Genomic DNA, 12,479 nt, shown 5'->3' with positions numbered 1-12,479 from the left:
AGGGTACATCTTCATAGGTTCATAGGTTGATGTTGTCTTCATCTTGCTGCACTTTTAATCTTTTCGAGAACTTGGTATACAGTAATGGAGTACTATGCATCAGTCGTTAAAGAGATGTTGAGTGTTTCATGAAGGTGCCCCACAATAGCATATATGATTGCTACAACTATAGCATTGAAAGATGGCTGGGTCATAGCTTTTCTCAGACTCCTAAGTTAGCTTTCCAATTTGTAATGTATGTTTGATGAGTTTGGATATCAAATGGATTTGGATCAATAAAATTATATTATGTATGAGTTTAAGTTTTCTTTGGATTTGATTACTGTGTATGATAATAGATATTGGTTTTGATGTTCTTATTTAATTTGGTATTTCGACAGTGAAAGAAATGAAGAAAAAATGATTGCGTTAGAAAAAAAAAAATTCGACGATATGTGATCAAGATAAGTTTACGATGATTCCGTCTAATCTATTTTTGAAAGTATTAATGCATGTGTTTGGAATCGATAAATGTACATGATTTACAAGTTTTATTATTTAAAATATAATAAAAATTTTAACGTTAACAATTTGGAAAAGTATTTTTAAGTTATCTTATATGAGTTTATATTAAAATATCTATCTAGCATTATATTAGAAAAGGATTTAAAAAAATATTTGAATATTCTTGGTTTTAAATGATATATGATTGCATTAATTTTGAAATGATATGAAAAGAGATTTGTTGAAACTCTTGGTTTGGTAAAAAAAATAATTAATATAAGATTTATAGTGGCACGATAATTGTCTTGTTAGTATGGTTATGATTTAGATTCTACTAATGATGATTATATATTAGTTGTATGTTCAGAAACTAGTTTTTTGTTGACCCTAACATAAGGAGACATATGTTACTTACATCATAAAGATTAAACATGATTTGATCATTTTCACTGGAACACATGACTGTAGTTATTAATACTACTGATGAGGGTAATAATGGTGATAAGACCCGTCTAACGTCAACTACCCCTGATGATGTCTCGCGCCTCGGTTGACCTGACAGCACCTGGTCAAACAGATCGGAACGCCGACCGAGGCACATTAACATCCTGCTCAGGCTCGGTCCTTCACGCCACGCCAACACCGCTGTCAGACGTTACCGGGAGTACGATCCTGCTCCCTGCAAGCGGGCACATCAGGCAACGACAACCTTCACTATGAAAACCCTCGCACTTCGAGGAAAAGAGGGAGGAGGAGAAAAAACTCCCTAAGACTATCCGCTGCGAAGACGGAGCGCCTCCCACCGTGCGTCCAGGCGAGGAGTCCCTCCCCGGTGAAAACAGCAGCTGTCCCATCGCGATCGGACCACCGCAGTCGTGCTCCTCGACTGCATGTTGCCCGAGACCACCTCTACGCGACCTGCCCGCCTGAGTCATGCTCCTCGATCGCATGTTGCCCGAGACCACAACCTATGCGCGACCCGCCCGCTTGACTCGTGCTCCTCATCCGCATGTTGCCCGAGACCACAACCTTTGCGCAACCTTCCCACTTGAGTCGTGCTCCTCGGCTGCATGTTGCCCGAGACCACCTCTGCGCGGCCTGCCCGCTTGAGTCATGCTCCTCAGCTGCATGCTGCCCGAGACCACCGCTGCACTCCCAGCCCTCCTTAGTTGCTAAACTCCATGATTCCCATACCCCTGGTAACGGACCGGCAACTGCCCGACAGGGATAATTTCTTAAAGCTGAAGTCATGCCTCGGACTCCCCCTTACAACAACCGACACATAGCTTCCTTCGGGGGGGGGGGGAGGGGGGGAATATGATGAGGGTAATAATGGCGATAAGACCCGGTCAGCTACCCCTGATGATGCCTCGCGCCTCGGTTGACCTGACAGCACTTGGTCAAACAGACCGGAACGCCGGCCGAGGCACATTAACATCATGCTTAGGCTCGATCCTTCACGCCACGTCAACACCGCTGTCAGACGTTACCGGGAGTACGATACTGCTCCCTGCAAGCGGGCACATCAGGCGACGGTGACCTTCACTATAAAAACCTTCGCACTTCGAGGAAAAGAAGGAGGAGAAAAAACTCCCTAAGACTATCTGCTGACTTGACCGTCTAAGGGGTCGGGTCGAGCCCCTCGACCCGACCTGTGTGCAGGTGCGAAGACGGAGCACCTCCCACCTCGCGTCCAGGCGAGGAATCCCTCCTCGGTGAAAACAGCGACTGTCCCATCGTGATTGGACCACCGCAGTCGGCCACTTCAGTAGTCTCAAGGGGCGTCCTAGGAAGATCCCCAATCATTCGGAGCCAAACCCAGTCGCGTCGGCCCCAAGGCCACGACTTAAGGTTGTTTACACTAACAACTACTATGACTTATGTTCTAACATATACACCTTAATTATATGTACATTTATGAATCCTTAACTATATTCATGCTTATATGTGAGTAGCTAATGATAGCCTTTTGCACTAAAATGATTTATGATTTAATATTCTAAAAATATATTTAGATATATATGGTTATGAAAAGTATCATAATCATGTTATGTAATTTGAAATTAAATTTAAAATGCATGTAAATGTTAAGCCTTTGTAAATTTTATAAGTATAAAAAAAGCATTTGATATCCATACATATTTCGAAAATATATATTGTATACATAAATAATTTATATATTTTGAATAAAATATTTATGTGCGATAGGTTTCAGTGGTGAGTGAGTTATAGTACTAATTAATAAGTTATGGTTTGCTTATTTAATTATTTATATTTTTTTTTAGATTTGAGGAGTAGCTCAATTGTAGTTATGGATCGGAGGACAATTAAGAGTCTTAGATTATTTTTATGCATAAATTATTTAGATTTGAATATTATAAATTTTTAAAGAGATATTAAACTTATTGAAATGTATTGTGGGTAGATTGATTATGAACTGAATTATGTAACAATTATTAAGTTATTTGTTCGGATTTTGATCTTGCATTCCTATAAATATCAATCTTCTCGATTGTTCGTTAGGTTGGAGGCGTTACATAACAATCTTCTCAAATTTGTCTTTCCCAACTATTGGTGAACAAATGTGCCATGGCCGATGAGTCAGCACGGTTAGATCCACGGGTTGATGTCGGGAGTCTTCTGTCGGTTGAGTTGGACGCCGAGGTAGGCTCGGCCCTCGCGACGAGGTATTGATCAACGTTTCTCGGTCCGAGCGTCGTCTGCGTTGAGTAGCGTCTCTCCGTTCCCGGGCTGGTTGGCAGCTCGCCTTCGTTCGCTGGATGGCGATTCCCAGGTCGAGACGCTCGTGGCTCGGGGGTGGCAACTTACTTGCAAAAACGGCCTTCGTCAGGTGATTTTTGACTTTGGCCCCTCCGACAAGCAAGTCAGTAGTAGGTCGAATTGTTTTGTCCCTTGGGCCGGATAAGGCCATAGGTCTTTATACTACTATACGAGGGTCGGTCGTATGTGGGTTGGCGTGGTAGTACTCGAGTTGACGTGGTGGACATACCAAACAGCGTCTTGGTATGGATTCTGACTTGGCATGTCTTGGGGTGGCGTCGTCCCAGGATTCCTGAGACGAGACGTGCCGAGCAACTCAGCGTGTGGGGGTGTTCCTCTTGCTGACTTGGCTGCAATGTAATGTGTCTATGGACCCAAAATATACCGTATCACTAACCTCTTATGTCGGCTCTGTCACGGTGATAGATATGATACAACATGACGACGAAGATCATGCATGAGACTTATAATCAAGAGTGACTTAACTATACATGATCGTGGACTTGAGAGGAAATGTTACGATAAAATAAGCACATTCATTGGTCACATAGTAAAGAGAAACCGTAAGAGGTTGAAAAGTAGAGCTATGAGCATGACACTCGGGTATTATTCTAAGTCAAAGAATAAATCTATACAAGAAACTTAAAATGAATCAAGATTCTTACTTTATCACATGAGCTAATCATGCTTTCTTCAAATACAATTAATTGAATGGAATCTCTTTATTCGTTTGTGGTGGATCCAACAGAGCTTATCGAGTTTGTGCTGCTAGGGTTTGTCGGGGTCATTGACCATGGGATTGATCATTCTTTTCTTCGGTCGGATAGAAGGAGGTGTTTTTGTGTTTTCTGCCGACGTCCAAGTTAAGAGATGCTGATGTGGACGGACATACGATCCAAATTACCAACATTCCCCCCACTAATATACGATCGAAGTCTATGTGTGCATAAAGCACAGCTAATGTATGCAGTAGGCATACTTGCAAGATTAGGACAGACAATTAGGATTGGTTTCGGTGCTTGCAAGACGGACTGGGACTGGGAGGAGTTGACCGAGCAATGATCTACTCCAACTGCTTAGTCGAAACGGATCGATTCTGATCCTGAAAGATCGCATGGGATTGGTTCGCGGCTGCGGGTCCCGCTTGAACTGGCCAATCCCATGTCTTTGTGCCTCAAGACGCCACGCGAATGGCTTACGGTCGTCGGTCAACTGTCAACCATAACCAAAAACGTGAATCAAGGATCATCATCGGATTGCCCTTTAAACTCAAGCAAGGAAGCACCTCTCTCTCTCTCTCTCTCTCTCTCTCGTCGCTCCTCTTCTCTTCTGTGGGTGTGAGTTCGGGGGTGAAGGAAGTTGGCGATGCCGTTCGAAGAGGAACTCTTCCTCAGGACAATATATGAGAGGGCGTGGTCCATCTACTGCTCCCGTGCCATCATGACCACCTCCGATGGCGTCTGGCTCAACGACAACCCCTTCCACTTCTCCCTGCCCATCCTCCTCTTCCAGCTCACCGTCATCTTTGTCGTCTGCAAACTTACGCACGCCGTCCTCCGCCGCCTCGGTCAACCCCTCATCATCTCTCAGATCATGGTACCTACCTGAAATCGACCTGATGATCTCCATCCCTATTGGGCTGATGGCCCATATTCAGCCCATGTAGGCTTTATCAGCCCACAGCTCACACCCCCTCTTAACCTAACCCTAATTAAGATTAGGGGGTGTGGTGGCTGCGTTTTAGAAGCAGATTAAAGCTATAAAAAGGCAGCAACGAGGCAGATCTTTGTAGCGACGAGATTCCAAAGAGAAGAAGGAGAACAAGGCAGTAGAGGAAGAGAAAGAAAGGGAAGAAGACAAGGACAATGCAGAGAGACTGTTCACAATCATTTAGCAGTGTTCTCATCTTATGTTAGATCAAATCTACAGTAGGCTCTTGCTGTGATTACTTGGGAGGTTTTAGATATTGTGGGCAGTAACGTGATCCTTGTATCCCAGTTATTCTCTTGTGGTTGTTGTTTGGGTTTTGGGCAAGAGATTGAGATTTGTATATTCATTATTCTCATAGTGGATTATCTCTAGTTTGCCCCGTGGTTTTTACCCTTCACATTGAAGGGGTTTTCCACGTATATCTTGGTGTTCTGTTTGATTGTGTTTCCATTTTATTCCGCTGTGTATTTTGGTCTTCTAGTATTTGATCCTATACAAAGGTTATTCCTGTTTATATCTCCATCAACTGGTATCAGAGCGGGGTTTTGGTGATTTAATTTTTGTATTTGAACATGGAGGCCAGTAATATTTCTCGCATGATTAGTTTGAATGGAAATAATTGGATGATATGGAAACCAAGAATGAAAGATCTCTTGTATTGCAAAGATTTGTATGGACCTTTGCAAGGGGATAGTGCAAAACCTACAACTATGATAGATGATGAGTGGAAGAGGTTAGATCGAAAAACAATTGGATTTATTAGACAGTGGCTTGATGATAGTGTATTTCACCATGTTTCTACTGAAATTTCTGCATATTCTCTTTGGAAAAAATTGGAAAGTCTCTATGAAAGAAAAACAGCTGGCAACAAAGCTTTTTTGATCAGAAAACTTGTGAACCTAAAATATAGAGAGGGTGCTTCTATTGCTGAGCATTTGAATGAAATGCAGAGTATTACTAACCAGTTGTCCTCTATGAGAATGTCTCTTGATGATGAGTTGCAGGCATTGTTACTTCTCAGTTCATTACCAGAAAGTTGGGAGACACTGGTGGTTTCCCTTAGTAATTCTGCGCCAGATGGTATTGTCACTATGAGTCAAGTAACAAGCAGTTTGTTGAATGAGGAGTTGAGAAGAAAGAGTTCGGCAACATCTCAGAATGATTCACAGGCACTTATCTCAGAGAACAGAGGAAGGTCAAAGTCTAGAAGTAGTTCACGTATGGGTAGGAGCAAGTCAAGATCAAGAAAAGATATTGTTTGCTATAACTGTGGTGAGAAAGGACATTACAAGAACCAATGTAAGCAACCTAAGAAGAACAAGAAAAAGGGAAAAGAAGTGGAGTCTACAGAGTCAAAGGATAATACTACAGCTACAGTGCAGGGTGGTGATTATTTGATTTTGTCTCCTTCTGATGATATTTTTTCTTGTGTGTGTCAGGATCTTGAGTGGGTGATTGACACAGGTGCTTCTTATCATGCTACACAACGGAGGGAGTTTTTTGCTACATACAGGTCTGGAAACTTTGGTGTTGTCAAGATGGGCAACTATGGCACAGCAGACATCATTGGCATGGGTGATATCCATTTAAAGACCAACCTTGGCTGTAAGTTGGTACTTAAGGATGTGAGGCATGTGGTTGACTTGAGGCTAAATTTAATTTCAGTTGGAAGACTAGATGATGAAGAGTATGAAAGCAGATTTCACAGAGGGCAATGGAAGTTCAGTAAGGGTTCTCTTGTTATAACTAATGGAAAGAAATGTCATACTTTGTACAGGTTGCAGGCTAAAGCTTATGGTGAGCAGTTAAATGCTACAGAGAAAGACTTCAGTATGGAGTTGTGGCATAGGCGATTGGGACACATGAGCGAGAAGGGGCTGCAAGCTCTTTCCAAGAGAGAGGTATTACCAGATCTCAGAGGTATACATCTGAACCCTTGTATTGATTGTTTGGCTGGTAAACAACATAGAGTTTCATTTGCTAGTGCTGCTTTGTCTAGAAAAATGCATGCCTTAGACCGTGTTTATACAGATGTATGTGGTCCTTTGAGGACAAAAACTCCTGGTGGATCTGTTGATGTTCTTGGTATAAGTGGTGCACTTTATTTTGTCACTTTTATAGATGATTTTTCCAGGAAAGTTTGGGCTTATGCTTTGAAGACCAAAGATCAGGTTATTAATGTCTTCAAAGAGTTTCATGCCAGGGTTGAAAGGGAGACAGAAAGGAAATTGAAATGCATAAGATCAGATAATGGTGGTGAGTATATGGGATTGTTTAATGACTATTGCAGGTCGCATGGGATCCAACATGAGATGACAGTTCCTGGTACACCTCAGCATAATGCAATTGCAGAGAGGATGAACCGCACCATCATGGAAAAGATCAGATGTATGCTTTCACAGGCCAAGCTACCCAAAAGGTTTTGGGATGAGGCTTTGAGGACTGCAGTTGATGTGATCAACTTATCACCATGTACAGCCCTAGATGGTGATGTTGCAGAGCATGTATGGTCAGGGAAAGATGTTTCCTACAGGCATTTGAGAGTGTTTGGTTGTCGTGCATTTGCACATGTTCCAGATAATGAGAGGTCCAAGCTAGATGGTAAGTCTAAAGAATGTATTTTTCTTGGTTACTCACATGATCAGTTTAGTTACAGGCTTTGGGATCCAGAAAAGCAGAAGGTGTTCAGGAGTAGCGATGTGGTCTTCTTTGAGGATCAAACCTTTGAGGATTTGAAGAAGAAGGCACCAGCCAAGACTTCTGTAGAAGGATTAGCAGATTGTGACCCAGTTATTCCTCCAGTATATCAGGGTGATGGGGGAGATGTGCAGGAAAATAGTGTAGAGCCTGATATTGATTTACCTGCAGGACATGTTGAGCAAGAAGAAGTAGGAGAGCAAGTTCCTGCAGAACCTCAATTGAGAAGATCTTCTAGACAACGTCAACCTTCCAGAAGATACTCTACAGATGAGTATGTGATGCTTACTGATGTAGGTGAACCAGAGAGTTACCAGGAAGCAGTTGAGAGTGAGCAGAAAGAGAAGTGGTTAGTTGCTATGCAGGAAGAGATGGATGCTCTTCAGAAGAACCACACTTATGATTTGGTGCTGCTACCAAATGGAATGAAGGCCTTGAAGAACAAGTGGGTTTTTAGGTTGAAGACTCAAGAATATTGTTCTCAACCAAAGTACAAAGCTAGATTGGTTGTGAAAGGCTTTGGTCAAAAGAAAGGTATTGACTTTGAAGAGATATTTTCTCCTGTTGTTAAAATGTCTTCTATTCGTGTTGCTCTTGGTATTGCTGCTAGCCAGGACTTGGAGGTTGAGCAGTTAGATATGAAGACAGCTTTCCTTCATGGTGATTTGGAGGAGGAAATTTATATGGAGCAACCAGAAGGCTTCAAAGTCAAAGGTAAAGATAATTTTGTCTGCAAGTTGAAGAAGAGCTTGTATGGGCTAAAGCAAGCTCCAAGACAGTGGTAAAGAAAGTTTGATTCATTTATGACAGAAAATAGATACAAAAGAACGGCTTTAGATCATTGTGTGTACATCAAATGGTTTGGTGAGAATTTTATTATTCTCTTACTTTATGTTGATGACATACTTATTCTTGGAAAAGATATGTCTAAAATTGACAGGTTGAAGAAGGAATTGAGTGAGTCTTTTGCAATGAAGGACATGGGGCCAGCAAAGCAAATACTAGGCATGCAGATTTCTCGTGATAGGAAAAACAAGAAGATTTGGTTGTCACAGGAGAAATACATCGAGAAGGTATTGGAAAGATTTAGTATGAGCAATGCTAAGCCAGTTGGTTCTCCTCTTGCAGGTCACTTCAAGTTGTGCTCAGAACAGAGTCCGTCAAGTGATGAGGAGAAGGAGAAAATGCAAAAGGTTCCTTATGCTTCAGCAGTTGGAAGTTTAATGTATGCAATGGTATGTACGAGGCCGGACATCGCATATGCAGTGGGTGTTACTAGCAGATTTCTTGCAAATCCAGGCAAAGAGCACTGGGCAGTAGTGAAGTGGATTTTTAGATATCTCAGAGGGAGCTCTAAGGTTTGTTTAAGCTTTGGAGGTGGACCACCTGCGTTAACAGGTTATACAGATGCAGATATGGCAAGAGATATAGATACGAGGAAGTCTACTTCAGGTTATGTACTTACTTTTGCAGGGGGAGCTGTGTCATGGCAATCCAAGTTACAAAGGTGTATTGCTCTCTCCACCACAGAAGCAGAATATATTGCTGCTACAGAGGTATGCAAAGAAATGTTATGGATGAAAGAATTCTTACAAGAATTGGGGTTGAAACAGGAAAATTATGTGATGCATTGTGACAGCCAGAGTGCCATCCATTTGTGTAAGAACCCAATGTTTCATTCCAAGTCAAAGCATATAGATGTCAGATACCACTGGATTCGAAATGTATTTGAAGAGAAGCAGTTGCAGCTTCAGAAAATTCATACAGATGACAACGGAGCAGACATGTTGATGAAGACCTTAACAAAAGAAAGACAGGAGATATGCCGACAGTTGGTCGGTATGGCTTCACATTGAGGAGTCATGGGACAGCCTCCCTTATGGGCTGAAGGGGGAGGTTATTGGGCTGATGGCCCATATTCAGCCCATATGGGCTTTATCAGCCCACAGCTCACACCCCCTCTTAACCTAACCCTAATTAAGATTAGGGGGGTGTGGTGGCTGCGTTTTAGAGGCAGATTAAAGCTATAAAAAGGCAGCAACGAGGCAGATCTTTGTAGCGACGAGATTCCAAAGAGAAGAAGGAGAACAAGGCAGAAGAGGAAGAGAAAGAAAGGGAAGAAGACAAGGACAACGCAGAGAGACTGTTCACAATCATCTAGCAGTGTTCTCATCTCAGGTTAGATCAAATCTACAGTAGGCTCTTGCTGTGATTACTTGGGAGGTTTTAGATATTGTGGGCAGTAACGTGATCCTTGTATCCCAGTTATTCTCTTGTGGTTGTTGCTTGGGTTTTGGGCAAGAGATTGAGATTTGTATATTCATTATTCTCATAGTGGATTATCTCTAGTTTGCCCCGTGGTTTTTACCCTTCACATTGAAGGGGTTTTCCACGTATATCTTGGTGTTCTGTTTGATTGTGTTTCCATTTTATTCCGCTGCGTATTTTGGTCTTTTGGTCTTCTAGTATTTGTTCCTATACAAAGGTTATTCCTGTTTATATCCCCATCAATCCCCACCCTACTCTCTCCCTGCATCTGATGGGTCGAGTCGGTGTTGACGTAGGCGGGCATCATAGTAGGCCCTGATATGCTCAGCCGGAACCTGAAGTTTCAGTATCTGATCTATGAGCCGCAGAGCTACGAGCAGCTCAGCATCGTCGGCATCTTCGGCTGCATCATGTACTTCTTCGTGGTCGGTGTGAAGGCGGACCTGGGGCTGATCCCCAAGGTGGGCAAGAAGCCGGTGGCCATCGCCTTGTTCTGCACCCTTCTTCCCGTCGTGTCCGTCTACATCACGGCCACCGCCCTGAGGCACAAGATCCCTCCCCGTTTCACCGACACTCAGCTGCTCCTGAGAGTGACAAGCCAGTGGTGCCTGACGTCCTATGCCGTTCTCTCGGCCGTCCTTAGCGAACTCAACCTCCTCAGCTCCAAGCTCGGCCGCCTCCTGCATCAACACCTACGTTCTGAGCGTCAAGATCGTCTCCCCGCTGAGGGGGTTGGAGGCGCTATCCTGCCTCGCTGCCTTAGTGGTGATCATCATGTTCGTCTTGAGGCCGCTGGTGCTGTGGCTCATAAGACGGACGCCGGAGGGGGCACTCCTGGACGAGGCCAGCTTCGTGGCGGTGCTGCTGATGGCGTTTGTGTGCGCGTTGCTGGCCGGGATCATCGGGTACGACGTCTTCACGGGGCCCTTCTTCTTCGGGCTGGTGCTGCCGGGGGGAGCCCCGTTGGGGGCGACGCTGGTGGAGCGCATGGACAGGATGGTGATGGGGTTGTTTCTGCCCGTCGCCATCGTTCAAGCCGGGACGAGGATGAGGATGTTGCTGCTCACCGACACCTTGCGCTGGGGCCTCTTCGAACTCTTTCTGGTGATCTGCGTGGTGTCCAAGTTCCTGGGCGTCATCCTCCCCTGCCTCTACTGCAAGATGCCGCACCGCGACACCGTCTCCCTGGCGCTCATGATGACCACCAAGGGCATCTACGAAATAGTGGCCGCCACGCTGTGGCAGGATGACCGTGTGCGTTTCCTCCAACACCCACCGCCTCCGGCTCCCGATTAAGTGGGAGAGAGGATCTCGCCAAAATCCCCTCGCTAACTACGTTGACTACTTGACCGCAGATTCTGTATGACGAGGAGTACACCATCACCCTCCTCACCGTCCTCGTCTTCGGCGGCGGCACCGCCCCCATGGTCAAGTACCTGTACCGGCCGGAAGATCGCTACGTGGCCTACAAGCGCCGCACTCTGCAGCACGCCAAGCCCGGGGACGAGCTCCGCGTCCTCGCATGCATCCACGAGCAGGACAACGTCAACACCGCCCTCGCCCTCCTCCAGGCCTCCGGCCACTCCCACGACTCGCCCATCTACGTCTACGTCCTCCACCTCCGCCGTCTCATCGGCCGGACCGACGCCGTCCTCGATCCCCATAAGCGCCGCAACGAGACCTTCTCCTCGGTCTCCGCCCTCTCGCAGTCCGACCACATTGTGAACGCCTTCCGGCAGTTCGAGCAGCAGCACTCGGACGGCGTCTGGGTCCTCCCTTACATCTGCATCTCCCCTTACAACACCATGCACGACGACGTTTGCTCCCTCGCCCTCGACAAAAAGGTCACGCTCGTCATCCTCCCCTTCCACAAGAACGTCGAAGCCGACGGCAGCATCATTTTCGTGAACCCCGCCGTCCGGTCCGTAAACGTGAACGTCCTCCGATACGCGCCCTGCTCCGTGGCCATCCTCGTCGACCACGGGATCTCCGACTGCGGGAAGCTGCTGCAGCACGTGGCGGTCTACTTCCTGGGCGGGGCCGACGACCGGGAGGCTCTGGCCTACGGCTCACGCATGGCGAAGCGGGCGGCCATCCGGCTCACGGTGGTGCGCTTCCTCCCGCCCAAGGTGTGGCGGGAGGAAGGGCAGGAGGAGAAGATGGACGACAAGATGTTGACGCAGTTCCAGCACGAGATGGTGGACGGAAAGCAGGTGGTGTACAGGGAGAAGGTGGTGCAGGACGGGGAAGGGACGGTGGCCGTGATCCGCCAGACGAGCGCCGAGTTCAACCTGCTGATCGTGGGGCGGAGGAAGGGGAAGGATTCGCCGCTGACGACAGGGATGTCGATGTGGAGCGAGTACCCGGAGCTGGGGATCATCGGCGACTTGCTGGCCGCGACGGATTTCGGCGGCCGGGTGTCCACGCTGGTGGTGCAGCAGCAGGTGATGGTGATGGGAGCAGCGGCGCAAAGTGCGGATAGCCCCAAGAGCCCTTCGACCGGGCGCGGGCGCCAGGTTGCACCGGAAGCCCAAATCTGA

At 46.0% G+C, this 12,479-nt stretch overlaps 1 protein-coding gene across 1 annotated transcript; it reads left to right on the top strand.

Annotated features, from left to right (window-relative positions):
• Positions 1-10,259: 10,259 nt before the first annotated feature.
• LOC135679089 (cation/H(+) antiporter 15-like) lies at positions 10,260-12,479 on the top strand. Its single transcript, XM_065192503.1, has 3 exons — positions 10,260-10,500; positions 10,583-11,193; positions 11,295-12,479. Exons 1-3 carry the CDS (start codon positions 10,260-10,262, stop codon positions 12,477-12,479), a joined length of 2,037 nt encoding a protein of 678 aa, XP_065048575.1.

Source organism: Musa acuminata, chromosome BXJ1-1 (genome assembly GCF_036884655.1).
Source record: "Musa acuminata AAA Group cultivar baxijiao chromosome BXJ1-1, Cavendish_Baxijiao_AAA, whole genome shotgun sequence".
NCBI lineage: Eukaryota > Viridiplantae > Streptophyta > Magnoliopsida > Zingiberales > Musaceae > Musa > Musa acuminata.
This window is presented reverse-complemented; position numbering and strand designations above follow the sequence as displayed.

Excerpts from the sequence above, each read along its gene's own strand:
- LOC135679089 (XM_065192503.1), top strand. The coding sequence starts at position 10,260 with ATGCTCAGCCGGAACCTGAAGTTTCAGTATCTGATCTATGAGCCGCAG. Across the intron at positions 10,501-10,582 it reads GAGGCACAAGATCCCTCCCC|CGAACTCAACCTCCTCAGCT; the intron begins GTTTCACCGACA and ends GGCCGTCCTTAG. Across the intron at positions 11,194-11,294 it reads CGCTGTGGCAGGATGACCGT|ATTCTGTATGACGAGGAGTA; the intron begins GTGCGTTTCCTC and ends ACTTGACCGCAG.